This window comes from Papio anubis, chromosome 17, assembly GCF_008728515.1.
Source record: "Papio anubis isolate 15944 chromosome 17, Panubis1.0, whole genome shotgun sequence".
Classification (NCBI taxonomy): Eukaryota; Metazoa; Chordata; class Mammalia; order Primates; family Cercopithecidae; genus Papio; species Papio anubis.
The window spans coordinates 30823510-30850722 of record NC_044992.1 but is presented as its reverse complement, the minus strand read 5'-3'; the positions used below and the strand labels follow the sequence as shown (position 1 = coordinate 30850722).

The 27213-nt window shown below is 42.4% G+C and overlaps 1 protein-coding gene and 1 pseudogene across 2 annotated transcripts in view; one reads left to right on the top strand and one right to left on the bottom strand.

The window, feature by feature from the left end:
• Positions 1-12218: 12218 nt before the first annotated feature.
• APPBP2 (amyloid beta precursor protein binding protein 2) overlaps positions 12219-27213 on the top strand; it is an 81648-nt gene continuing 66653 nt past the window's right edge. The window contains exon 1 of one of the 2 annotated variants that reach the window (XM_021929120.2): positions 12219-12661. In XM_021929120.2, the coding sequence (XP_021784812.1) occupies positions 12524-12661 (138 nt within the window). In that variant the 5' untranslated portion in view covers positions 12219-12523. The remainder of the gene's footprint in view (positions 12662-27213) is intronic. The other variant, XM_031657488.1, reaches the window with a different exon arrangement.
• LOC108582659 lies at positions 24227-24690 on the bottom strand (annotated as a pseudogene).

Sequence of the window (27213 nt, the reverse complement as noted above, 5' to 3'; positions counted from 1 at the left end):
TGGAATCGTCTGAAAGTTCTTCACCGAAACATCTGGTAGCTGGGCTGGGATGACTCAAGGGCTGTACTCTGGGGCTGTAGACCAGAGTGCTTACGTGTAGCCTTCCATGAGGCTTGGACTTTGTCAGGGTATGTATGAGTAGAAAAACAAACTCAGTTTCTCCTACTATACCCTCATAACATGCCCATGACACCAGCTGTGTGGACTTTTTCCCTCTACACATCAAGCAATCAATCAATTCTGCAGCAGACACCAGGTGGGTATCCTCTAGTTCAATTCAGACACTATCTACTTGGAGAAAGCATCAGATCCCACAGGCTGAGGGCTCAGTCCCATAAGACTGCCCCCAACTTTTGATGCCAACAAATGCCAATTGCAAGCCCCAGGCTGTTTTACTTACGCTTCTGACAGACTGGCTATAAATCAGGGTTCTCATGTCGCTCTTCTTGGGTTTGATTAATTTGCTAGGTGGAACATTTACTTACATTTACCGGTTTATTATAAATGAATTTTTTTTTTTTTTAAATTGAGACAGAGTCTCACTCTTGTTGCCCAGGCTGGAGTACAGTGGCACGATCTTGGTTCACTGCAACCTTTGCCTCCCTGGTTCAAGCGATTCTCCTACCTCAGCCTCCCGAGTAGCTGGGATTACAGGTGCCTGCCACCATGCCCAGCTAATTTTTGTTTTTTTAGTAGAGATTGGGTTTCACCATGTTGGTCAGGCTGGTCTTAAACTCCTGACCTCAAGTGATCCACCCGCCTCGGCCTCCCAAAGTGCTAGGAATACAGGCATGAGTCACCGTGCTTGGCCAGGATATTTTAAAGGATACATATTGTAAAAGAAAATAAAAACAGGACCCTCTAAATTTATTATGCCACATAAGAAGTTAAGCCCTGGAGACCGAGTCAAATAGCATGTTTGCAAGTTCTGGTTCTTACAGATTAACTCGCTTCCTCATTGTTCTTGTTTTATAAATGACTAAGGGAGACCACAGCTCCTCCCCTTCCATTGAACTTTGTTGCAGATTAACTGCCTCCTTTATTGTTGTGTACCTAACTCAGACCAGAGGGCACAAAAGACCCCATGACTGCTACATTTTCAGTGTGTAATGTTAAATATACCTTTCCTGAAAGAAAAAGACCACCTGACTAATCAGATTGTTGTAACTATGCATTAAGTCTTTTTTTTTTTTTTTTTTTTTTTTGGAGATGGAGTCTCGCTCTGTCGCCCAGGCTGGAGTGCAGTGGCCGGATCTCAGCTCACTGCAAGCTCCGCCTCCCGGGTTCACGCCATTCTCCTGCCTCAGCCTCCCGAGTAGCTGGGACTACAGGCGCCCGCCGCCTCGCCCGGCTAGTTTTTTGTATTTTTTAGTAGAGACGGGGTTTCACCGTGTTCGCCAGGATGGTCTCGATCTCCTGACCTCGTGATCCGCCCGTCTCGGCCTCCCAAAGTGCTGGGATTACAGGCTTGAGCCACCGCGCCCAGCCAAGTCTTATATAGAGCTGGATGCAGTGGTTGGCGCCTGTAATCCCAGATACTCAGGAGGCTGAGGCGGGAAGATCCCTTGAGCATGGCAGTTAGAAGCTGCAATGAGCTATGATTGTACCACTAGACTACAGCCTACACAACAAATAAGACCCCAGAGAGAGAGATGTTGAAATTCTGTTAAGCTTCCCCAATCTCTATCTATATAAACAATCCAAATTTCACATTCACAAAACACTGACTTCCATCCTTTGGAATCTGTATTTCCCAGGAGGCTGTTCTCAAACTGTGCTTGAATAAACTCTCTTTAAACCAGACTCTGGCTGGGTAAGGTGGGTCACATCTGTAATCCCAGTGCTTTGGGAGGTCAAAGTGGGAGGATTGCTTGAGAACTCCAGCCTGGACAACACAGCAAGACCCTGTCTCAATAAATAAATAAATAAACTAGATTCTCACCCTTTTGACTATTTTAGGTAGACAAAACGAACAGCCAGATTAAGAGATACATAGGGTGAGGAAGTCTGGAAGGGTCCCAAGTGTAAAAACTTCCATTCTCATCAAGTTGGGATGAACTGCCTTTTAGACATGTAGATGTATTTTTCTTCAACTTCTTGGAAGCCCCCTGCACTCAATCCTTCTGGTTTTTATGGAGGCCTCATTACACAGTCACAACTGATTAAGTCATTGGTCATTGGTGGCCTTCAGTCTCTCTTTCTTCCCTGGAGGTGGAGGGTGGGGCTATGAGTTCCAACTCTCTGAGCACTCGGTTCACATTTGGTTTATATGTCACCTTTTAACCAATGCCCTCTTTGGCTATTATATCCAAAATTGCTGCTTTCCCTTCAAAGTTAACCTGTCTCTGGTGATACCCCTTCACTTATTCCCCACTGCACCCAGTAATAATCTTGTCTGGGCACTTCTTCGGAATATCTGCAAGCTTTAGGGCAGGAGAGTACTGTGATTTGATCTGACTGATGACTTAGAAAGAAAACTGACATGTAGTGTGAGACTGTTTTGGGATTAGAGGCTGTAAATCTGGGTTATTCTTTAGAATTGCTTCCCTATCATTCTCCCATTTTAAATAAGCATCCCTTGATGTGGAATTTCTTATAGAGCGTCATCTTTCCATGCAAGGAAAACAATTTTTACATACTCTCTTCAAATGAAAAATTTATATACTTGGCAAGCAGCAACCCCATCCAGTGGTTATCAAGGGCTTTCCAAAAACCACCTTGTTAATATAAGCTCAGGTGTGGTTGCAAGAGGCTTGTTATAAATAACACAAAACTATCTTTCATCTTTGTCCCGGGAGCTGTTTCTGAGCTGTTTCAGAAACCAAGGACAACAGGTCAAATATTTTCACAAAAGATACTCATATTGCTCTAGTCACTGAGGAAATTACAAGGGTTACAGGAGCTATGAGTTAGGAACCATGGGGAAAAACCAAAAAATATATATCATATCACACAGGGCATGGTGGCCTCAGAGTAGCTGATTTTCTTATATGGTAGCTTAGGAATCCAAGACTGTTTATTATAGATAACAAGGTGACCTCTGAATGTCCTTTTCTTTCTTTTTTTTTGAGATGGAGTCTTGCTCTGTCACCCAGGCTGGAGTGCAGTGGCGTAATCTCAGCTCACTGCAAGCTCCGCCTCCCGGGCTCATGCCATTCTCCTGCCTCAGCCTCCTGAGTAGCTGGGACTACAGGCGCCCGTCACCACGCCCAGCTAATTTTTTTTTTGTATTTTTAGTAGAGACGGGGTTTCATGTGTTAGCCAGGATGGTCTCGATCTCCTGACTTCATGATCCGCCCACCTCAGCCTCCCAAAGTGCTGGCATTACAGGCGTGAGCCACTGTGCCCAGCCAAATGTCCTTTTCTGATCTAGCCTCAGAAGGTATGCAGCATCACTTTCACTGCACTCCATTGGTTCGAGCAGTCACAATCCACCCAGATTGAAGGGGAAGGTATTTAGATCTCATCTCAGTGAAGGAATCCTTAAGGAAATTTCAACTTAAAAGTTATCACAATGGGGCCAGGCACAGTGTCTCATGCCTATATAATCCTAGCTCTCTGGGAGGCTGAGGAGGGTGTATCACGTGAAGTCAGGAGTTGGAGACCAGCCTGCTCAACATGGTGAAACACCATCTCTACTAAAAATACAAAAATTAGCCGAGTGTGGTGATGCATGCCTGGAACCCCAGATACTTGGGAGGCTGAAGCACAAGAACAGCTTGAACCTGGAAGGTGGAGGTTGGAGTGAGCCGAGATCAGGCCACTGCACTCCAGCCTGGGTAACAGAGCGAGACTCTGTCTCAAAAAACAAAAATCAAAACAAAAAACATTGTCACAATGCGCATCACAGTCTCTTAGGATTCTCAGAAATCTATTTGGACAAGACTCATGTCTCAGATATCTCTGTCTGGTGCAAGGCCTCCTGGCAAATTTGAAGGTACCAAAAGTCAAGAGTTAAAGGGGATTTGGTGGACTGTAGGGGTAATTTTGTGATACTATGGTCCTGTGTCTAAAATGGTATAGGTGGCCACAACAGTTTAGGCCTCTTTTGTATTCTACCCTTTTCTATTTTACCCTTCTGGAGCTGGGAGAGCATAATTCTAGATCTTCTGGTTCTCTGTGCTGGTCACAGATTATTGTCATCTTCTTTCTGACGCACAAATCTGATCTGTTTACTTCCCTGTTTACAATGCCTTAAGGATTGCCTATCAGCTCCGAGATAAAGTCCAAGGCCATTAGCATCACATATATGCCCCTTTATGTTGTTTCTGATCACCAGAAACTCAGATTCTATGTCCCAGTCCAAAACATGGAAAGCAGCATGGTATAATTACTGAGTCCAAATCAACACTCTGGTAAGCTTCTGGGCTTTCATTAATTTTCTGGGGTGCAAGGGAGGACCTTTCTTCCCTTAGTCCACAACAAAATGGCCTAGTTTCCACTGGTTTCTCTAGTCAGCCAGTTCTGGAGGGCCCAACCCTGAAAATGGATTCTAATTCTAGAGCCTATGCTTCCTTTTGACCTTTGACCCTTAGTATAGATGCCAGCCTATTGCTCCTGACTCCTCTAACCCTCATGGTGAATTGTTTTTCAGGGATCTTATCCTTTTTGAGATAGGGTCTGGCTCTGTCGCCCAGGCTGGAGTGCAGTGGTGCTGTCTTGGCTGACTGCAACCTCCAGCTCCCAGGCTCAAGTGATTCTCCCACCTCAGCCTCCTAAGTACCTGGGACTATAGCTGCATGCCACCATGCCTGGCTAATTTTTGTATTTTTTTTTTTTTTGTAGATACAAGGTTTCACTATGTTGCCCAGGCTCATCTGAAACTCCTGAGCTCAAGCAATCCGCCCACCTCAGCCTCCCAAAGTGCTGGGATTACAGGCATGAGCCACCGCACCTGGCTCCTTATCCTTTAAAAAAAAAAAAAAAAAAGAAAAAAAAAAAAAATATATATATATATATAAAAAACTCTTCTGGAGCTGGGAGAGCATGATTCTGGATGTTCTGGTTCTCTGCGCTGGTCACAGATTATTGCCATCTTCTTTCTGACACACAAATCTGATCTGTTTACATATGTGTGTGTGTGTGTGTGTGTGTGTATATATATATATATATTTATATATATATTTTTTTTAGACGGAATCTCCCTCTGGAGTCTCTCAGGCTGGATTGCTGTGGCACCATCTTGGCTCACTGCAACCTCTGCCTCCCAAGTTCAAGCCATTCCCCTGTCTCAGCCTCCCAAGTAGCTGGGATTACAGACATGAGCCACTGCGCCTGGCCCAAAAAAAGATATAAATTTTTAATTTTTGTGGGTACATAGTAGATATACATTTATGGGGTACATGAGATGTTTGATACAGGCATGCAATGTGAAACAATCACATCATGGAGAATGGGGTATTCATCTCCTCAAGCATTTATCCTTTGTGTTACAAACAATCCAATTATGATCTTTTGGTTATTTAAAAAAAATGTACAATTGTTATTATTGACCACAGTCACCCTGTTGTGCTATCAAATAGTAGCCTTTATTCATTCTTTCCATTTTTTGGTAGCCTTTAACCATCCCCATCTCCCTCCCAACCCCCCACTACCCTTCCCAGCCTCTGATAGCTATCCTTCTACACTCTATGACCATGAGTTCAATTGTTTTGATTTTTAGATCTGACAAATAAGTAAGAACATGTAATATTTGTCCTTCTGTGCCTGGCTTATTTCACTTAACATAATGATTTCCTGTTCCAACCATGTTGATGAAAATGACAGGATCTTTCTTTCTTTTGAGACGGAGTCTTGCTCTGTCACCAGGCTAGAGTGCAGTGGTGCAATCTCAACTCACTGCAACCTCTGAATCCCACATTCATTCAAGTGATTCGCCTGCCTCAGCCTCCCAAATAGGGGACTAGAGGCGTGCACCACCACGCCCAGCTAATTTTTGTATTTTCAGTAGAGATGGGGTTTCACCATGTTGGCCAGGATGGTCTCAATCTCTTGACCTGGTGATCCGCCTGCCTCGGCCTCCCAAAATGCTGGGATTACAGGTGTGAGCCACTGCGCCTGGCCTGGATCTTTTTTGTTTTAAGGCTAAATAGTACTCCATTGTGTATATGTACCACATTTTCTTTATCCATTCATCTGCTGATGAACACTTAGGTTGCTTCTAAATCTTAGCTATTGTGAACAGAGCTGCAACAAACATGGGAGTGCAGGTATCTCTTTGAAACACTGATTTCCATTCTTTGGGGTCTATATCCAGCAATGAGATTGCTGGATCACACAGTAGCTCTAGTTATAGTTTTTTGAGAAACCTCCAAACCATTCTCCATAGTTGTTGTACTAATTTACATTCCCACCAACAGTGTATGAGGGTTCCCTTTTCTCTATATCCTTGCCAGCATTTGTTATTGTCTGTCTTTTGGATAGAAGCCATTTTAACTGGAGTGAGATGATATCCCATTGACTACTCTTGCTCTTTTTTTGGTTTCCATTGGCATGGAATATCTTTTTCCAACTCTTTACTTTTAGTTTATGTGTGTCTTTATAGGTGTAGTGTGTTTCTTGTAGGCAACAGATCAATGGGTCTTGTTTTTTCACCCATTCAGCCACTCTGTGTCTTTTTATTGAAGAGTTTAGTCCATTTACATTTGATATTACTATTGATAAGAACTTATTCCTGTCACTTTGTTTTCTAATTGCTTTGTAGTCTTGTTTCCTCCCTGTGTTTTCCTCTAGTGACAGTGATTTCCTCTGACAATATTATTTAGTTACTTGCTTTTTATTTTTTGTGTATCCATTGTTTGCTTTTTGGTGTGAGGCTACCATGAGGCTTGCAAATACGATCTTATAACCCATTATTATAATCTGATAAAAATTTAACACCATTTACATAAACAAACAAGAAAAAAAAACTAATAAAAACTCTATGTTTTAATTTCATCCCTGTTTTTTTAACTTTTTGTTATTTCTATCTTATTATATAGTCTATGTCTTTTAAAGTTGTCACAGTTACTATTTTTGATTGGTCCATCATTTAGTCTTTCTACGTCAGTTTCTATACCACAGTTACAGTGTTATAATGTTCTGTGTTTTTCTGTTTATGTACTATTACCAGTGATTTTGTACCTTCAGATGATTTGTTGCTCATTAATATCTTTTTCTTTCTCATTGAAGTACTCCCTTTAGCATTTCTTGAAGGACAAGTCTGATTTGAAATTCCTCAGCTTGGCCGGGCGCGGTGGCGGGCGCCTGTAGTCCCAGCTACTCGGGAGGCTGAGGCCGGAGAATGGCGTGAACCCGGGAGGCGGAGCTTGCAGTGAGCTGAGATCCGGCCACTGCACTCTAGCCTGGGCGGCAGAGCGAGACTCCGTCTCAAAAAAAAAAAAAAAAAAAAAAAAAAAAAAAAAAAAAGAAATTCCTCAGCTTTTGCCAGGGAAACCTTTATCCACAACCTTTGGGAGTTTGATTATTAAATGCTTTGAGATAGTCTTCTTTGGGTTAAATCTGTTTGGTGTTCTATAACCTTCATGTACTTGGATATTGGTATCTTTCTCTAAGTTTGGGAAGTTCTCAGTTATTATCCCTTTGAATACACTTTCTACCCAATCTCTTTCTCTACCTCCTCTGTAAGGTCAATAACTCTTAGATTTGCCCTTTTGAGGCTATTTTCTAGATCTTGTAGGCATGCTTCATTATTTTTAATTCCTTTTTCTTTTGTCTCCTCTGATCATGTATTTTCAAATAGCCTGTCTTCAAGCTCACTAATTCCTTCTTCTGCTTGAACAATTCTGCTACTAAAAGACTCGAGGCTGGGTGTGGTGGTTCACACCTATAATCCCAGAACTTTGAAAGGCTGAAGCAGATAAATCACTTGAGCCCAGGAGTTCAAGACCAGCCTGGGAAACATAGCAAAAACTCTTATCTCTACAAAAAAATACAAGCCGAGCATGGTGGTACACACCTGTAGTCTCAGCTACTCAGGGAACTGAGGCAGGAAGATTGCTTGAGCCTGTGAGACTGAGGCTGTAGTGAGCTGATATCCTGCCACTGCACTCCAGCCTGGGTAACAGAGTGTGGCCTTGCCTCAAAAAAAAAAAAAAAGATTCAGATGCTTTCTTCAGTATGCTAATTACATTTTTCAGCTCCAGAATTTCTGCTTCTTTTTAATTATTTCAATTTATTTGTTAAATTTTCCGATAGAATTCTGAATTCCTTCTTTCTGTTATCTTGAATTTCTTTTGAGTTTCTTCAACATGGCTATTTTGAATTCTCTGAAAGGTCTCATAGTTCTGTTTCTCTAGGACTGGTCTCTGGTGGTTTCTTTCTTTTTTCGAGACAGAGTTTCACTCTCGTTGACCAGGCTGGAGCACAATGGCGTGACCTCAGCTCACCACAACCTTCACCTCCCAGGTTCAAACAATTCTCCTGCCTCAGCTTCTCCAGTAGCTGGGATTACAGGCATGCACCACCACACCCAGCAAATTTTGTATTTTTAGTAGAGACAGGGTTTCTCCATGTTGAGACTGGTTTCAAACTCCTGACCTCGGGTGATCTGCCCACCACGACCTCCCAAACTGCTGGGATTACAGGTGTGAGCCACCGCGCCCGGCCGGTTTCTTTAGTTTATTTGGTGAGGCCATGTTTTCCTGGATGGTGCTGATGCTATAGATGTTCTTCAGTGTCTGGGCATTGAAGAGTTGGATATTATCAGAGTCTTCACTGTATGGGCTTGTTTGTACTCATCCTTCTTGGGAAGGCTTTCCAGATATTTCAAAGGACTTCACTACTGTGATCTAAGCTGTATCTGCTTTAGGAGGCACCCCAAGCCCAGTAATGCTATGGTTCTTGCAGACTTATAGAGGTATCACCTTGGTGTTCTTGGGTAAGATCCAAGGAAAATCCCTGGATTACAGGCAGAAACTCTTGTTCTCTTCCCTTACATTCCTTAAACACACAAAGTCTCTCTCTGTGCTGAGCTGCCTGCAGCTTTGGGAGGGATTACCCCAAACCCAGTAACACCATAGTTTTTTGAAGTTCTTACAGACTGTTAGAGGTACCACCTTGATGGTCAAGGACAGCATCTGGGAGAAATTCTCTGGATTACCGGGCAGAGACTCTTGTTCTCTTACCTTACTTTCTCCCAAACAAATGGAATTTCTCTCTCTGTTCTGAGCCACATAAAGTTGGGAGTGGAGTGACAGAAGTACCCCTGTGGCCACCACCACTATGACTGGACTGCGTTAGAGATGAAGCCAGCATAGCATTGGGTCTCACCCAAGACCTGCTGTAACCACTCCCTGACTACTACCTATGTTCACTGAAGGCCCTGGGGCTCTACAATTAGCAGGTGGCAAAGCTATCCAGGCATGTGTCCTTCCCTTCAGGGTGACGAGTTCCCCCAGGCCCTGGGTAGGTCCAGAAGTATACTCCAGGAGTCATGGACTAGAGTAAAAAATCTCAGAAGTCTACGTGGTGTTCTATTGTACTGCAGCTGAGCTGGCTCTCAAACCATAAGACACAGTCCTTCCTACTCTTCCCTTTTCTTTCCAAAAGGAGACTAGCCTCACTCTGTAGCCACCACCACCACAGGCCACAGGGAGTACTGCCAGGCTACCACCGATGTTTCCTTAAGGCCCAGGGGCTCTCAAGTCAGTGTGTGGTGAATGCTGTCTGGCCAGAGACTCACCCGTCAGGGCAGTGGGCTCTATTCTGGACCAGGGCAGGTCAGAAATGCCATTTAGGAGTCCAGTCCTGGAATCAGGAACCAACCCCAAAGGCCCACTTGGTGCTCTACCCCTCTATGGCCATGCTGGCACCTGAAGCCAACAAGTCTCAGAGGCTCACCCAAGGTCCTCAACGTAGTACCCGGGTATATCTGCTGGTTATTTAGGGCCCAAGGGCTCTTCAGTTAGAAGGTGATGAATACTGCCAGGACTAAGTCCTTCTCAGGGGCCTTATCCTTTCCGGCAGTTTATCTGCTCTTGGTCAGGACCTCCTAGTCCATCACACACATCTGAATAACTTTCAATCTGAAAGCAGTGAAGAAGGGATTAAGAGGCCCTTTCATCCAGAGTCCCCTTTGTGACTATATACATTTTTTAATGTCTAACTCAGTGATATATGGTTTGGCTCTGTGTCCCCACCCAAATCTCATCTTGAATTGTACTCTGATCATTCCCACGTGTTGTGGTAGCGACCCAGTGGGAGATCACTGAATCATGGGGGTGGTTTCTCCCATACTGTTTTGTGGTAGTAAGTCTCATGAGATCTGCCGGTTTTATAAGGAGAAACCCCTTTTGCTTGTCTCTCTTTGCCTGCTACCATCCACATAAGATGTGTACTTGCTCCTCCTTGCCTTCCGCCATGATTGTGAGGGCTCCTCAGCTGTGTGGAACTGTTAGCCCAATAAATCTCTTTCTTTTGTAAATTGCCCAGTTTCAGGTATGTCTTTATCAGCAGTGTGTAAATGGACTAATATACTCAGCATCTAAGGTCCATATAGCAATCAATATGTGTGTCTGACACACCTTTACCTGTTTACAGGACCTTAGTACAGATCCTGATTTAGCCAAAATGTCCAAGAACATGTGCATTCAATTTCAGGGGATTCATGGATCCCTTCAGGTAGGATTGCTAGATAAAATACAGATGTTCAGTTAAATGTGAATTTCAGATGAACAACAAAGTTTTTTGTTGTTGTTGTTTTTTGAGACAGGGTGGCTCACTGCAGCCTCAACATCCTGGGCTCAAGTAATCCTCCTGTCTCAGCCTCCTGAGTAGCTAGGACTACAGGTGCACACCACCACACGTGGCTATTTTTAAATTTTTTTGTAGAGATGAGGGGCTTGCTATGTTGCCCAGGCTGGTTACAAATAAGTTTTTAGTATAAATATGTTCCCTGCAATATTTGCAGAGATAATAGATAATTATTCTTTTATGTGGGGCAGGGATCCTGAGCTTCAAAAGCACCAGTGTCTACTTAGTGATGAAGGATTTGCTGAATGCACTAATACACTTGAGTGACTCCGAAGGCATGAGCAAAACTATTGTATGGAACATACTTACATTTCAAAACCATTTGTTGGTTATATGACATTAAGATGTGACTGGGCATTTGTATTTTTTTACTTGCTAAATCTGCCAATCTGATCTTGAGGCCATCCACAGCTTTACTAGGTTCATAGATTATAGAACAAGAATTTATATAGACTGAAAAAGATTAAGAGTGTTTGTTTATTTTTTTTGTGGAATTATTTAATCACTTAACCCCAAAGTAGCAGGTGAAGGGTAAACTGAAAGAACTCTTTCCACTTCTTTTAGCTCTAAATATCCACCAGGACATTATTATTATTGCTGTTTTCAGGACTCACATCGTTATACAGTGACTATGAGTTTGATAGTGTCACCAACCATTATGGCCAATAATTTCCATGTTAAATTCCTAGAACAGAAAGATGTTGCATCAAATTCTTGAAATCGCAGACTTAGGAAATTAAGTTACATAAACAGCAGATGTTCAGGCTGAGGAAGGAAAGAAGTTGATACAAGTACTCCCAATTATTCAACAATCCCTTGAAGCCACCACTGTAACTAAGGGAATTGAAACACCATTAAGTCCTATCACGGCTACCACTTAGCCTTTTTTCTCTTACTATTATTTGTAATTCCATAATCAAGCTAGTTTTCCTACTAAGTTCTAGGGCAGGAGTTTTCTTTTTTCGGAAATTTTATTTGGATAAAGAAACATGGTCAAAAAGTTAAAACGGTGCATGCAAACGGTTATACAAAGAAAAATAAGTCTCTTCTATCGTTACCCCTAGTTCCTGGACCGCGGGTTCTTAACTTGGGTTAGGAACTGCAGTCTAAGGATTTTTAGAGTAATGTGAATTTTCTTAATGCATAATTTTCAATGTGCAGATAATTTTGCTCGTTTGTGGGGAGAGGATCCAAACTTTTACCTGAGCCTTAAAAGGGTCCGTGATGCAGAGAACCTGCTGAAGTAACCGATGCGCCCGAGTGACTCGGAATGGGGGGTGCAGATATCCTGTAATAATTTGTCCCCGTGTGAAAAGTCTACCCCCATCCACTCCACTCCCCTCCACTCCGGGGCCGCTTGGAAAGCACGCTCTCCGTGAGAGGAACCCAGCTCTTCCTAAGTTTTCCGCCTGCCGCATTCCTCCCCTCCGGCGCGTCGGCGTGCTTTTACGTCATGACGCCGCACACGCAGCCCCGCCCCTGCAGAGATCGGCGCTGGGACGGAACCCGGGTTCCTCTCAAACCCGGAATGTGAGGCTTTGGCCTGGCTGGCCCCTGTTTTGTGTCCCACTTTTTACTCGGGCCTGCGTCCGCTGCCGCCGTCCCTCAGTTTGCCCTCGGAGAAGGCAGGGCGGCCGTGCCTCCTGCCGTGCGCCCGCGTGGCTGCCACCGCCCCTCCGAATCCTCCGGGGCCGCAGAGGGGTTCGCTACGGAGGGAGGTGCGGGCCTTCGGGAGGAGGAGGCGGAGGAGGCGGAGGAGGAGGGAAGGAAGATGGCGGCCGTGGAACTAGAGTGGATCCCAGAGACTCTCTATAACACCGCCATCTCCGCTGTCGTGGACAACTACATCCGCTCCCGCCGAGACATCCGCTCCTTGCCCGAGAACATCCAGTTTGATGTTTACTACAAGGTATGCGCCGTGGGCCTCCTCTCTGCTCTCCTCCAGCAACCCCGGGGGCCGCACCCCCTTCCACGTCTGCGAACCCCCGCAGTTAACCCCTCACCCCTCGCAGCAGGCTTGCCTCCCGAAACGTCTGGTGTGGTGTCCGCGTTGCCAATGGAGAAGCACCCTATCTGCCCATGCCGTCTCTTAAGCTTTGGGGCATTGAAATCTTCCTGAGGAGTCTTGTCCCCTTTTGGTGTTCCCTTCTACACAGTGGCCCTCTTGGGTAGGCCTTTTGCGTGGACTTCCTCTGTCGCGCCCCTGTCCCATCTAGTCCTTTCCTTCTAGCCGGTATCTTCAAGATATTTTCCACCCTCTCCATCCAGTTAAGTGTCAGCATCAGCTGGACTTTTTTCCGTGCTCCTCCCCCGACCCCTTCCTACTTTCTCATCTCGCCGCCTTCCTTACCCGAGTGTTTTGGTGTTTTTGCTTCGTGTTCCTTCGTTTCTCCTTTCCCAATTGGGAAGGAGTTAGAGATTATTGGAAATGATCTGTGTGTTTTATTTGCATGTTCTTTAAAGCTTTGTTTTTTTGTGGGAGAGGAGGGGGTCTGTACTTGAAGTTGAATTAGGGATTTTGTGAAAATGGGAGTGCTGATCAACTGTTTGAAGAGGACAGGGAGAGATCTTTACTGAAAGAAAAAAATACTTTAGATTGTGTTCCTGTGTTTGAAAGTTGCAATCTTGCAGCATTCTTAAATCGCTCCCCCTCAAAAATCTGAACAGAAAGTCTCCCAAGCCACTCTCCAAGGAGTTTCAAGGGTAAGTGTCCTTAGTTGTGGACTATTTTTGCTGTGTTTTGAGAGTGTGGAGAACTTTATGGACTCAGAGCCTGCCTTTTTCTTTCCCCCACATTTGAATGTGAACACTGGATTTATTATTCAGCCCTCCTTGTCTTGAATCTGCGTCGATAACTCCTAAGTAGAATGTAATTTATTTTTTTGACCTTAAATACTTCTTCTTGATCTGTAAGTTGACTGGAACAGTGTAAACTGACATTTTAACAAATGTGTATGTTCTTATGTATGTACGGTGTTTTATGGCAATTGTTTTATGGGGAAGATTGCCTGCTTTCTCCACCCCTAGAAAGTTTTTTTTTTTTTTTTCCAGAATTAGCAGTTGATGGACTGCATTCTACTAAATCCAGCTGCTTTGCACCAGTTCTAACAATTAAAGTGGGGTTTCCCCCCTAAATATTTGGAGAAGATTCATTTAGGTCATGCATATTATTATTTTGGATTTAGAGAAAAAGCTCCCTTTATTCCTAATCCCTTTGATACGTTGATTTACTTTTGTGTATATCTAAGGAAATTTTGTTCATTTAAGATACATTCCTCCCCAGGAAGGACAAATTAGATGTGTCTTTCTCAGCCTGGGAAACTGCAGCTTTGTGTGTGCTCTCTGTCCATTTTATTAAATCATATGTAATCTTGTACCGCGTATGCAGTCTCTCAGAGGAAATCATTGGGAATGTCATCAAAGTATATTTACTAGTTGAATTCGCTCAGAATACTTGAATGTTTTTTAGTAACTTTCACTTCTAATTGAAGCTTTTCATTTGAACATTATTAGTATGAACAGATGGTGGTTTTGTCAGAATTTCTGTTTCACATAGTTCACAGTTTTAATATTGCTCCTTTTTGGTACACTTTTACTTCTTATTGGGAGTATGGCATTGTGCTAAGATGAGGGAAGTGTTAAATATGTGCCTGTAACTGTGTTAAGTAGTTTTATGTGTTATCTTGTTTAATCTTCAGAATTAAACTGTGAAGTAGAGTACAGTATAACCCTGCTTTATTGGTGAGAAGGTTAAGTAATTTAATTAAAGTCTCAAACCTGATATTTGGTTTCTGAGTTCCTTGCTTTTTTACTTAGCTATCTATCTTAAGATAATGGATTATTTTAATGAAAGATATTATAACACTAATTTTTTTATTAGCCTCTGTAGAAGTAGAGTGAAAGTCAGTCCCAGGACTCTATTCTAGTCTTCAGTGGAGATAAAAGAATAAATTATTCTTTTTATTAAAATAAAAAAAAAATAGATGGGGTCTTGCTATTTTGCCCAGTCTGGTCTTGAACTTCTGGGCTCAAGCTATCCTCCTGCCTCAGTCTGCTGATTAGCTGAGACTACAGGCATATGCCACTGCACCTGGCTTTTCTTCCTTTTGAACACTGTATTAGCATATACATATAAGAAACTTTTTTTGTGGAGACAGGATCTTACTCTGTTGCCCAGGCTGGAGTGCAGTGGTGATCATAGCTTACTGCAACGTTGAACCCCTGGGCTTAAGCTGTCTTTCCATCTCAGCCTCCTGAGTAGCTGGGACTACAGGTGCATGCCACCCGTGCCTAGCTAATTTTTTGTATAGATGAGGTCTTGATATATTGCCCGGGCTGGAGAAACTTTTTAAAGCAATATAATTGCACACATAAATATAAGATACTCATCCCCTGCCCAACTTGTGAAAATTTTAGGAAGCTTACTGTTTACGATTTCCAATTTTCTGCACTTTAAAGCCAAGGAGAATTTCATAATTACACCTCTCTTGCAGTTCAAATTTCCATCAGTAGGCATAGTCATAGACAAAATGGTAGTATTTGTGGAATCGTAAATTTCCCTCTTCTGCTTGTTTGGTGTAGTACAGTATGACTGTGTTAATTTTTGTAATAGCTTCAGATAAAGGCACAATCATAAAGCATTAGGAGATGGGGTTATGAAATGAGTGGAAAGTAAGGAAGTAGGAATATTGACTGCTCCATAAGCACGGAAGGGAGAGAATAGAAAGGGTAAAATATGAATTTTTTTTTTTTTTTTTTTTTTAAAGAATGGAAGCCATTAGAATATATTTGTTGGCTGAATGGCAGAAACCAAGAGAGTGAGGTTGAATATCCAAGTGAGGTGGGAAATAAGTTTTGGAACAAGGTCCCTGAGCAGGAACATGAGTTGATGAGTCTTGCCTGTTTTTGGTCTTTCCTCCTTCACCGTGCATAAATTAAGGTATTATCCTTATATTGGAGTTGGGGAAAGAAATCTTCTAAGATCAGAATGAAAGAATTAAAGATATAAAGGCGCAGGGCTCACACCCATAATTCCAACACTTTGGAAAGCTGAAGCAGGAGGATCGCTTGAGCGCAGGAGTTCGAGACCAGCCTAGGCAACATAAGTGAGACCCCCGTCTGTACAAAAAGTAGAAAAAATTATCCAGGCATGGTGGTGCCTGCCTGTCATCCCAGCTACTCGGGAGGCTGAGGTGAGAGGATTGCTTGAGACCGGGAGGTCAGAGCCTGCAGTGAGCTGTTATTGTGCCACTGCACTCCAGCCTGGGCAACAGAGGGAGAGCCTATCGCAAAACAAAACAAGTCATTAATATAGGTAAGTTTGTAAGAACGATTGTCATGAATGAGGAGGTGAGTTCATTTGCTGAGGGTAAGTGATAGGAGTGGTAGCTTTTATGTAGAAAGTCTAAACAGAAGTTGGGAATGTCTAGTGAGGTGTATGAGAAGGAACGATGACTAAAAATATGTAAAACAATTGACAGTTCAATAAAAATCAGAACCCTACAAAATACAGTCATGTGTTGCTTAATGACAGGGATATGTTCTGAGAAACGCATTAGGTGATTTCATGCTTGTGGGAACATCAGAGAGTATACTTATACAAGCCTAGATGGTATAATCTATTACACACCTAGGTTATATGATAGCCTATTGCTTTTAGGCTACAAACTCGTACAGCATGTTACTTTCCTGAGTACTGTAGGCAGTTGTAAGATGATAGTAAGTACTTGTGTATCTAAACCAGGGGTGTCCAATCTTTTGGCTTCCCTGGGCCGCATTGGAAGAAGATAAATTGTCTTGGGCCACACATAAAATACACTAACGATAGCTGATAAGCTGAGGACAAAAAATCTCATAATGTTTTAAGAAAGTTAACGCATTTCTGTTGGGTTGCATTCAAAGATGTTCTGGGGACCAGGTGCGGTGTCTCATGCCTGTAATCCCAGCTCTTAGGGAGACAGAGGTGGGAGGATAGCTTGAACACAGGAGTTCGAGGCCTCCCTGGGTGATAAAGTGAGACCCCATTCTTCACAAAAAGAAAAAAAAAAAAAAGTAACTCAAAGTTGACCTAGGCCACATGCGGCCCACTGGCTGCGCATTGGGCAAGCTTCATCTAAACATAGAAAAGGTACAGTACAAATACAGTATAAAAGATAAGAAATGGTACACCTGTATAGGGCACTTACTGTGAATGGAACTTTTAGGACTGGAAGTTGCTCTGGTAAGTCAGCGAGTGAGTGGTGAGTGAATGTGAAGGCCTGAGACATCACTGTACACTACTATAGACGTTATAAACAGTGTATACTTAGTCTACTCTAAATTAATGTTAAAAAAATAAAGTAATTGGACTACAGTGTCACTAGCTAATAGGAACTTTTCAGCTCTGTTATAATCTTATGGGGCCACCTTTGTGTCTGCAGTCGGTTGTTGACTGAAACTTTATGTGGCATGTGATTGCAATGGCTTGGATTCTGAAGTTTTCTCTCCAAGGGCGTGCAACCATTTTGGTATAAAAGCTGATAAGATGAAGTGAAAGAATTGTAAGTCAGGTGGAGTGATATATGCCTGTAGTCCCATCGTAGCTACCCAGGAATCTGAGGCAGGAAGATGGTTTGAGTCCAGAAGTTGGAGGTTGTAGTGTGCTAGCTGTGGTTGTGCCTGTGAATACTGCACTCCAGCCTGGGCAGCAAAATCATCTCTTAAAAGAAAATTCTAGAACTCTATACAGAGTGAAAGGAAATAGAGACGGGGCTGGGTTTTTATTCTGAAGAATGAAGTTTATGGCCAGGCGTGGTAGCTCATACCTGTAATCCCAACAGTTTGGGAGGCCAAGCCGGGGGGGTCTCTTGAGTCCAGGACTTCAAGACTGGCCAGGGCAATGTAGTGAGACTCCATCTCTAAAAAAAAAGAATGAAGTTTATGATCTTTTTATTTTAACTACTGAAGGTCTATTTTGTGTTTTTTCCAAATACAAAGTCTGCCATAGAGTTAAGCTTTGTCTGGGTGAAGTGTTTCAGTAGTATGTTCTATGTATAGGTTTCACTGTCTTAATGATTTTTTTTTTTTTTTTGAAACAGTCTTGCTCTGTTGCCTGGGCTGGAGTGCATAGGCACAATCTCAGCTCACTGCAACCTCTGCCTCCTGGGGTCAAGTGATTCTCCTGCCTCAGCCTACCAAGTAGCTGGGATTATAGGTGCCTGCCATCACGCCCAGCTAATTTTTGAATTTTTAGTAGAGATGGGGTTTTATTACCTTGTTGGCCAGGCTGGTCTTGAACTCCTGAACTCGGGTGATCTTGGCCTCCCAAAGTGCTGGCATTACAGGAGTGAGCCACTGCATCCGGCCTCCTTAATGATTTTTTTAAAAATTAAAGTATTATGCTGAAAAGAAAAAAGAAAATAAAAATAAATACTATGCTGAAAACCATACTAATTAGGTTTTGATTTAGGATCAGACTTAATTTTTTATTTTTCTCTGTACATTTCAGTTGTATAGCTATATACAGCCTGAACCAACATTCAGTTTTCTGAGAATTTAAAAAAATTCACTGATGGCCAGGCATGGTGGCTCATGTCTGTAATCTCAGCACTTTGGGGGCCATGGTGGGAGGATTTTGCTTGAGTCCAGGAGTTTGAGACCAGCGTGGGCAACATAGTGAGATCCCATCTCTAAAAAAAAGAAAAAATTAGCCATGTGTAGTGTTGCATGCCTATAGTCGCAGCTACTCAGGAGGCTGAGGCAGGAAGATTGCTTGAGCCCAGGAGGCTGAGGTTGCAGTGAACTGTCATTGCACCAGCATACTCCAAACTGGGTGACAGGACGAGACCTTGTCTCAAAAAAAAAAAATTAAATTTGGCTACTAAAATTATAAAAGTGTCAGAATAAATTATTGGGTCAATATTTTGCAATGGGAAATGACCAGAATGTCTTCTTTAAAGAAATTGTTTTTCTTTCTTTTTTAAGACACAAGGCCTCCCTCTGTGTCCCAGGCTGTAGTGCAGTGGCATAATCATAGCTCACTGCAGCCTTTGAACTCCTGGCCCCAAGTGATCCTCCTGCCTCATCCTCCGTGCATGCTACCACACCTGGTTAATTAAAAAAAAAAAATTTCTCCTTCCTGTAGGAGATAACAACAACAAAAAACACCTTAATTTTTTTTTTTTTTGGTAGAGACTGACTGTATCTCACTTTGTTGCCCAAGCTGGTCTTGAACCTTAGCCTCAGGCAGTCTTCCCACCTCAGCCCCGCAAAGTGCTGGCATTACAGGTGTGAGTAACTGCCCAGCCTAAAAAATTATTTTTAAGGTAATGTACAAATTATGAAAATGTCAAACACTATAAAAATAAGTGGCCAGGAGCAGTGGCTCATGCCTGTAATCCCAGCACTTTGGGAGACCAAGGCAGGAGGAGGATTGCTTGAGCCCAAGAGTTCGAGACCAGCCTTGGCAACATAGGGAGACACTGTCTTTACCAGAAAAAAAAAAAAAAATTATTCAGGCAGAGTGGTACATGCCTGTGGTCCCAGTTGCTTGGGAGGCTGAGGTGGAAGGATCATTTGAAGCTTGGGAAGTCGAGGCCACTCAATGAGCTGTGATTGTGCCACTGCACACTAGCCTGGGCAACACAGCGAGAACTCTCAAAGGAAAAAAAGTAATGTAAAAATAATTTTAAAATCTATCTTTACCTCTTGTCTTATCTTGCCAACACTGTAATGCCATCTTGGCATGAAGAAGGCATTTCTAAGAATGAAACCAAAACCCAGAAGGAAAAAAAAGAAATTGTTGTGTTGGAATGCATTAGAAAGTAGAGCCAGGAGCAGTGGCTCACTCCTGTAATCTGAGAACTTTAGGAGGCCAAGGTGGGAGGATGGCTTGAGCCTAAGAGTTTTAGATCTGCCTGGGCAACATAGGGAGACCCCGTCTCTACAAAAAAATTAAAAATTATTCAGGCGTGGTGGCACATGCCTGTGGTCCCAGCTGCTCAGGCGGATCGCTTGGGCCTGGGAGGTTCGAGGCTGCAGTGAGTGATTATCATGACACTGCACTCTCAGCTTCCGGAATGAGACACTGTCTCTCACACACACACACACAAAAAGGTTGGGCATGGTAGCTCATGTCTGTAATCCCAGCACTTTGAGAGGCCGAGACAGGCAGATTGCTTAAGCCTAGGAATTCAAGACTAGCCTGGGTAACATGGCAAAATGGTGTCTCTACCAAAAACAATAAAAAATTAGCCAGGCATGGCGACATACACCTGTAGTGCCAGTTACTTGGGAGAATTGCTTGAGCCTAGGATGCGGAGGTTGCGGTGAGCCAAGATCATGCTACTGCACTGCAGACAGATTGAGACTGTCTCAAAAAAAAAAAAAAAAATTGTAAGCACACTTTAAAAAAACACTATGCAAATGACAGCATTTGACAGATGAAGGGCATGTTTTCTAATACAGAAAGATCTAATACTAATCAGTTTGAAAAAGGCAACTAAGGCAACTAATTCATGTCCCAAAAACCAGCTTACAGAAGAGGAAATATGAATGGCCAATGAACATTAAAGGATACTCAACTGAAATACAAATTCAAATGCAAGATGAAGCCAGATGCAAGGTAATCATGATGATGATGAAAGAAAATCTGGAGGAATTAAACTTAATTGTTACCTAGCTATAACAATTAAGGTAATACGGTATTGCAAATAGACCAATGGACCAAAATGAACAGTCCAGAAACAGACTGGCACATATACTATAACCCGTATTATGATAAAAGTGACATGGCATTATGATAGGAAAAGGAAAGTCAAATCAATGGTATTGGTTAATTAATTTCTGTATCAGGGAAGAAAGTATCTTGACTTTACCTCACACCACACACAAAAGTCATTTCCAGATAAATTGCTGATCTAAATGTGAAAAAAGTGTTTTAGAAAAAAAGTTTCATGTCAGCAAAGATTAATTTGGATCTCAAAGTGGTTAAATATAAAGGAAGTGTGATAAATTGGTGCTATATTAAGAGCAAGAACACCTCATCAAAAGATATCATTAAGCAAGTGAAGAGTCAAGCCACAGAGTGGGAGAAGATATTTGCAGTACCTGTATCTGACAAAGGACTCCTTGTACACTAAAGAACTATACATTAATAGCAGAGAAAAGGCTGGGCGCAGTGGTTCATGCCTGTAATCCCAGCACTTTGAGAGGCTGAGGCAGGTGGATCACCTGAGGTCAGGAGTTCGAGACCAGCCTGGCCAACATGATGAAACCCCATCTCCACTAAAAATAAAAAAATTAGCCAGGCGTAGTGACAGGCACTTGTAATCCCAGCTACTTGGGAGTCTGAGGCAGGAGAATTGCTTGAACCCAGGAGACGGAGGTTGCAGCGAGCTGAGATCGTGCCATTGCACTCCAGGCTGGGCGACACAGCAAGACTGTGTTGCAAAAAAAACAAAAAACAAAAAACAAAAAACAAACGCAGAGAAAAATACTCAGTTTTTTGTTTGTTTGTTTGAAGAGAATTTGAATAGCATCCCAAAAGAAAATACTCAAAAGGCCAAACATTTAGAAAGCCACTCAACCTTATTTTGTCTTCAGAGAAGTACTGTTTTACTGTACACCCATCATAGCGACTCAGTGAAAATGTTAGGAAGGATAAGGAGAAATAAAAAACTCTCATACGTTGTTAATGGGAATGTAAGTTGATATGCCATTTTGGAAAAGTAGCATTATGTACTAAAACTGAACATAAACATGCACTCTAACCCAGTAGTGCTACTTCAAGATGTATGCACTTATGAATGTTCATAGCACTGCTATTCATAATAGCCCAAAGGTGGAAACTGTCAAATACCCATCAATAGAAGAATATTAATAAAGAGTGGGATAATCATATAGTTGAATATTACACAATGAAAATGAACAACAACTACTTTAAATAATAATATGAATGAATCTTGCAGATGATACTAAGTGAAATAAACCAGTCACAGGAATGTGTACCAGAGGTTCCTAAACTTTTTCCCTTTATGGTTCATGGCAACCCCAGGCCAAAAGAAATACCTGACAGTTCTGTTTATTAAGTAGTTAGATCCAAAAAACTTCATATTATTTATGTCCTAACAACTTAAGATCTGTTTTTTAAAATGCACAAAAATTGAAGAAAAAAACTTTCATTCTTAGACAACCACCTTAACTAATGGGATGTTTGTGTGTTGGCCACTGTACAGCATCTCAAACCTTGGAATCAGATTGGATACCACCACTCTCATCTTTTTTTTTTTTTTTTTTTTTTGAGATGGAGTCTCACTTTTTCGCCGAGCCTGGAGTGCAGTGGCATGATCTCTGCTCACTTGCGCCTTTGCCTTCTGAGTTCAAGCAGTTCTGCCTCAGCCTCCCCAGTAGCTTGGATTACAGGTGCGTGCCACCACACCTGGCTAATTTTTTATATTTTTGGTAGAAACAGGTTTCACTATGTTGGCCAGACTGGTCTCGAACTCCTGACCTCAAGTGATCCGCCTGCCTTGGCTTCCCAAAGTGCTGGGATTACAGGCGTGAGCCACCGTGCCCAGCTTCATCTGATGTTCCATATTGACTTTTGCATATTACTCTTTTTATCACAGCAACCACTGAAAACACAGCTTCATAAAGATGTCATTGAAAGCAATGTAGTGTAGCAATCTAGTATTTGGTATAGTGCAATGCAGATGTTGAATGTTGTTTCTCTCAAATTAAGAATATCTTGCAGTGCGTCAGGGTACCTTGTTGCAGTTTGGAAACTGGGTGTATAATAATGATCCCATTTATATGAAGTTCAAAACAGGCAAAATTTAGTTGTTGGAAGTAGACACTATCCTTGGACAGTAGTGATGATACAGGGACAGATATGAGGGGAGGCTTCTAAGATTCTGGTTATACTTTTTTATTATCTGGATGCTGGTTACAAGTGAAAATTTATCCAGCTTCACATGTAAAATATGAGTTGTGCACTATTCTGTATGCATGTTGTACTTTGATTTAAAATTTTTAAAATAGGCTGGGTGTGGTGGCTCATGCCCATAATCCCAGCACTTTGGGAGGCTGAGGTGGGTGGATTACTTGAGGTCAGGAATTTGACACCAGCCTGGACAGCATGGTGAAACCCCGTCTCTACTAAAAATACAAAACTTAGCTGGGCGTGGTGACGGGTGCCTGTAATCCCAGCTACTCAGGAGGCTAAGGCAGAAGAATCACTTGAACCTGGGAGGTGGCGGTTGCAATGAGCTGGGATTGCACGGCTGCACCCCAGCCTGGGCTACAGAGTGAGACCCTGCCTCAAAAGAGAAAAAAAAAGAAGTTTTAAAGTAACATCAGGCTTCACCTATCAGATTGTCATGCTTTAAAAATTCAAATCACTCATACCCTTTAACCAACAATACCATTTAAAGAATTTTTCCTCCAGGAATACTTGTTGAATGTGTGGAAAATCCTATTAAAGGATATTCAGTGTTTGTTCATAAATAGCATTGTTTATGATGGCAAAAATTGAAAACAACTTTATACTAATCAGGAATGGAATATCACAGTGCATTTATAAAGAATGAGTATTCTATATATACTAGAGTAGAGATGCCAGAACATAGAGCAAGTAGGGAGAATAAAAAGTTTGTTACAAAGTAGCGTGAATAGAATCATCTTATGTGTGTGTTTTGTTTCTGTTTTTTTGGTAGAAGTGGGGTCTGGCTCTGTTGCCCAGGCTGGTCTTGAATTCCCAGCGTTAGGCGGTCTTCCTGCTGTGGCTTCCTAAAGTGCTGGCATTATAGGTATGAGCCACTTTGCCTAGCCACCATTGTGGGTTTTTGTTTGTTTGTTTTAAGATAGGGTCTTGTTCTGTTATCCAGGCTGGGATGCAGTGGTGCAGTCACCACTCAATACAACCTCTACCTCCTAGGCTCAAGTGATCCTCCCTAGTAGCTGGGACTTACAGGTGTTTACTGCATGCTCAGCTAATTTTTGTATTTTTTGTAGAGATGAGATTTTGCCACGTTGTTCAGGCTGGTGTTGAACTCCTGGGTTCAAGTGATCTTCCTGCCACAGCCTTCCTAAGTGTTGGAATTATAGGCGTGAGCCACCATGCCTGTGTTTTGTTTTTTTTGTTTTTTTTTTTTTTAATATGGGGAAAACATGTATATTTATGCATTTGCATTGAAAGAAGAATATAGGGGAACACAACAAAAGTTTAATGGTGTTTACTCAAGGGGTAGGATCGCAGTTGCTTTTTACTTTGTACATATGTGCTCTATTTTTTTTTTTTTTTGAGACGGAATTTCACTCTTTTTGCCCAAACTGGAGTGCAGTGGCATCTGCAACTTCCGTTTCCCAGGTTCAAGTGATTCTTCTGCCTCAGCCTCCTGAGTAGCTGGGATTACAGGTGCCCGCCACCACGCCCGGCTAATTTTTTGTATTTTTAGTAGAAATGGGGTTTCACCATGTTAGGCTGGTCTCAAACTCCTGACCTCAGGTGATCCACCTGCCTTGGCCTCCCAAAGTGCTGGGATTACGGGTGTGAGCCACCATGCCCGGCCTCAAAATAAAAATGTGGAAAACAACATTTCTTTTGGTGCATCTATCTTGATACCATATTTCTCCGTGAGAAGCTTCAGCTGTTCCTCCTCCTTCGTGTCTATCTTCTGAACTGCCCTGTTGGCATTGTAGTACAAAACCACAAGTTATCTGTCACAAAAATTGAATCTCGGTAGGTGATCACAAGCATTCTCGGCAACAAAGATGTATTCATAGACCACATAAGCTGTTCCTCTAGTTTCAGGTGTGTTCCCTACTCTGATTTGATGAATAGGTCCATATTTCCCAAATATACATTGATTCAACTGTGATTTTGTATGGCAAATTTCTTACGTACAATATCCGATTTACTTCAGGTGGAAGTCGAATGCTTACCCTCTTGGCCGCTTGCATTGCTGTCTTGGCAGACTGATGAGGTTACTGTAGCAAATACTGAAATTCTTCTGGATAGCTTCCAAGCTCACTGGGCTTCAGGTGCTGCATAGCGTCAGGGGCAGGATATCAACACCCAAGCACTGCTGGAAGCTGTTACAGCACCCACAGAATAGCACTGTCTTATGCCAAGACACATCCGTGTAGCGTTCCATTTCGAATCGACTCCCTGGGCTTTTAAGTGAAGACTTTCAGACTTATTTCTGACACTGTATACTACATATTCAGCATTTCATTCTTTTTTTTCTTTTCTTTTCTTTTTTTTTTTTTTTGAGATGACATCTCACTCTGTTGCCCAGGCTGGAGTGTAATGGTGCAGTCTTGGCTCACTGCAACCTCCACCTCCTGGGTTCAGACGATTCTCCTGCCTCAGCCTACTGAGTAGCTGGGACTACAGGCGCGTGCCATCACACCTGACTATTTTTTGTATTTTTAGTAGAGACGGGAATTTCACTATGTTGGCCAGGCTAGTCTCGAACTCCTGACTTCGTGATCTGCCCGCCTCAGCCTCCCAAAGTGCTGGGATTACAGGCGTGAGCCACCACACCCGGCCCTATTCAACATTCTTGAGGTGCTAACCTGTACAGTTAAAATTAGTAAAAAGCCAGCAAAGTCAACTGAAAAAGTATAACAGATAATTTGGTAAAGGGGCTGATTACATGTGCAATATAGGAAGGATTATATCTGACTCAAAATAATAAAACGCCTCTTTGGGAGGCTGAGGCGGGCAGATCACGAGGTCGGGACATCAGGACCATCCTGGCTAACATGGTGAAACCCCGTCTCTACTAAAAATACAAAAAATTAGCTGGGCGTGGTGGTGGATGCCTGTAGTCCCAGCTACTTGGGAGGCTGAGGCAGGAGAATGGCTTGAACCCGGGAGGCCGGGCTTGCAGTGAGCTGATATTGGGCCACTGCATTCCAGCCTGGGTGGCAGAGTGAGACTCCATCTCAAAATAATAATAATAATAATGATAATAAAACACCTCAAGGAGTAAAAAGACGCCCAGAAGTCTTCAATAAATGTAGAAGAGACAATATTTTGTTCCTAGATTGGAAGATTTGGGGTTTTAAAGATGTAACTTTTCCCAGAATCTGTATATTCAGTGTGAACTTAATCAGAATCCCCAGAACAGTTCTTAGAACCAAGTTTAAAAAGTTAAAAATGTGTAGTGAGAAAAAAATATATCTGTTATATAATAGAGGATTAAAGTTTATTAAGCATGTTCAAAACTCTTGCAAATCAATAAGAAAAGGAGGACTGAAAAGAAGTGTGCCATTATGTTGACAGTGATTTTCCTCTGTAGATGGTAACATTGAGCAATTCTTTATGAAATTCCCTACATTTTCTAATGTTTTTAAAAACTAATGTTTTTAAATACTGAAATCAGAGGAAACAAATGTTTTACAGTTCCTTATCTAGAATACAGAATGAGTTTTCTTATAGAGACAGAAAGTGTTGTTTTTTTTTTTTTTGAGATGGAGTCTTAATCTGTCACCAGGCTGGAATGCAGTGACGCGATCTTGGCTCACCACAACCTCTGACTCCCTAGTTCAAGCATTTCTCCTGCCTCAGCCTCCCTTGTAGCTGGGATTACAGGCATGCACCACCACTCCCAGCTAATTTTTGTATTTTTAGCAGAGATGGGGTTTCACCATGTTTTCCAGATAGTCTCGATCTCCTGACCTCGTGATCAGCCCACTTTAGCCTCCCAAAGTGCTGGGATTACAGGTGTGAGTCACCGTGCCCAGCAGAAAGTGTTTTCTTATAGCCATACTGCCCTCTCCTTCTGCCTCATGGAAACACTTTTGATTTTCACCACATATTGGTAGTGAAGCTTCAAGAAGAGAAGCTGAGAAACTTATCCCAAATATAGAGATTGTTGGTATGTATTGTGTTATGTATGACTGGTTATCTATCGCTGGCTAGGCTTTACATCTAACTAGATTTTTGTTTTGAATTTCCATTTGTGCTATGGTAACATCTCCTACCACTAACATAGTCATACTATTTTGAAAATTATGCCATTGACTTAGAAAGTGAGCTATAGAGTTGGAGCATCTCGGTAAATACACATAAGTTCGTTATTTTAACCATTGGGGGAAAAAACTCCTGATTTCTTGTTTCATGGATGATTGACCTAGTGACATCATCATCATAAACGGACAGTATATATATATATATATATATTTTTTTTTTTTTTTTTTTTTTTTGAGACGGAGTCTCGCTCTGTCACCCAGGCTGGAGTGCAGTGGCCAGATCTCAGCTCACTGCAAGCTCCACCTCCCGGGTTCACGCCATTCTCCTGCCTCAGCCTCCCGAGTAGCTGGGACTACAGGCGCCTGCCACCTCGCCTGGCTAAGTTTTTGTATTTTTAGTAGAGACGGGGTTTCACTGTGTTAGCCAGGATGGTCTCGATCTCCTGACCTCGTGATCCGCCCGTCTCGGCCTCCCAAAGTGCTGGGATTACAGGCTTGAGCCAC